The 1,978-nt window shown below is 38.8% G+C and overlaps 1 protein-coding gene across 1 annotated transcript; it reads left to right on the forward strand.

Annotated features, from left to right (window-relative positions):
• Positions 1 to 1,160: 1,160 nt before the first annotated feature.
• Positions 1,161 to 1,721, forward strand: LOC139184529 (interferon beta-like). Its single transcript, XM_070794468.1, has one exon. It carries the CDS (start codon positions 1,161 to 1,163, stop codon positions 1,719 to 1,721), a length of 561 nt encoding a protein of 186 aa, XP_070650569.1.
• Positions 1,722 to 1,978: the final 257 nt, after the last annotated feature.

Below are 1,978 nucleotides of genomic sequence, written 5' to 3' on the forward strand. Positions count from 1 at the left end.
AAATGATAACATTTAGATATATTGTTAAAGAAAATATACTGTTCAAATTAACTTTTTTCTTTTTACTCTTTTGATGTGGCCTTCAGAAAAATTTAAATTGCACATTCATATAAAAAGAAGTGGTCTTTTAATTTCCTAGCTGCAGTCACCATCTGCACTGGTTTGGCAGCCCTAGCAAATAAAGTCTGTCACTGTTTCCATTGTTTCCCCATCTATTTACCATGAAGTGATAATGAGTTTGAACAAACTCCGGGAGGTACTGAAGGACAGGGAAGCCTGGCATTCTGCCTTCCATGGGGTCGCAAAAAGTCGGACCTGACCTAGCAACTGAAAAACAACAACAAGGTTGATAAAGTTATGTGATGTCTTGCTCCTTATGGCTAAGGCCTCCAAAAAAATTCAGAACAACTTAGTTCAACGGCATTCTATTTTGTTTTCTATATACATTATTTTTTCTTTTACTTAAATATATTTATTTTTAGTTGAATGATAATTGCTTTACAATATTGTGTTGGTTTCTGCCATATATCAACATGAATCAGCCATAGGTATACGTATATCCCCTCCCTCTGGAACCTCCCTGCCCCCACCCCCGCCTCTAGGAACATCACTCTATTTTAGATAGAAAAAAATAGGTATCTTTTTGAAAATCACAAACTGCAAGTATTATTGTTTGGTAATAGCAGATTTCTGAATTAAACCTAATTCTTATGAAAAAGAAAAGTCTTACAAACAAGGCCCCCTCTCCCCAAATCTCATAATATGAAAAGAAAAAAAGAACAATCTTTTCAAAATGAAAGAATCCTGTAATAATCTAGTTATTTGGCTTATATTTTTCTTTAAGATTCAGCAATTCATTGAAATTTTACAAAACATTAGATATTCTCGGTTTCTATATCTTTTTTCCCCATGGTATATATACATTAAAATAGCAAGGAGCTTAAAGAAAAGAGTTTTATAGGCAACTAATAATTTAAATGACATGGGGAAAATGAAAGGGAGAACTGAAAGTGGGAAATTCCTCTCAAATAGAAAGAATGGAGGGCCATGCTGTATAAGTAGACCACACTCAAGGACGAAGGACATTCACTCTGCAAACCCTTGAAGACTCAGCTTCAGCACCTACTAGCAGAACAGGTAGCCCTGTGCCTGATTTCATCATGACCTACCGATGCCTCCTCCAGATGGTTCTCCTGCTGTGTTTCTCCACCACAGCTCTTTCCAGGAGCTACAGCTTGCTTCGATTCCAACAAAGTCAGAGTCTTAAAGAGTGTCAGAAACTCCTGGGGCAGTTACCTTCAACTCCTCAACATTGCCTCGAGGCCAGGATGGACTTCCAGATGCCTGAGGAGATGAAGCAAGAACAGCAGTTCCAGAAGGAAGATGCCATATTGGTCATGTATGAGATGCTCCAGCACATCTTCGGCATTCTCACCAGAGACTTCTCCAGCACTGGCTGGTCTGAGACCATCATCGAGGACCTCCTTAAGGAACTCTATTGGCAGATGAATCGTCTGCAGCCAATCCAGAAGGAAATAATGCAGAAGCAAAACACCACAGCGGGAGACACAATCGTTCCCCACCTAGGGAAATATTACTTCAACCTCATGCAGTACCTGGAGTCCAAGGAGTACGACAGGTGTGCCTGGACAGTCGTGCAAGTGCAAATACTCACGAACTTTTCTTTCCTGATGAGACTAACAGGTTACGTCCGTGACTGAACATCTCCCACCTGTGGCTCTGGGAAGGGACAATGTGACTTTGAGGTGAGACTCTTCAGCCAGCAGAGGCTCTTAAAGTAACTGACAATGGAATGCACTGGATTTCAATGGACAGTTAAAGACTAAGCTATTTTAAATTGATTTATGCATTATTTATTTATTTAAACTTTTATATGAGAAATAAATTATTTATGAAACAAAAGTCAACGTGGCAGTTTCAATCTCAACTTGATTTATGTGACAACACATATTAAAAA

Source organism: Bos indicus, chromosome 8 (genome assembly GCF_029378745.1).
Source record: "Bos indicus isolate NIAB-ARS_2022 breed Sahiwal x Tharparkar chromosome 8, NIAB-ARS_B.indTharparkar_mat_pri_1.0, whole genome shotgun sequence".
Lineage (NCBI taxonomy): Eukaryota > Metazoa > Chordata > Mammalia > Artiodactyla > Bovidae > Bos > Bos indicus.

Bases quoted from the DNA above. Each gene is read 5' to 3' on its own strand.
- LOC139184529 (XM_070794468.1), top strand. From the start codon at position 1,161: ATGACCTACCGATGCCTCCTCCAGATGGTTCTCCTGCTGTGTTTCTCC.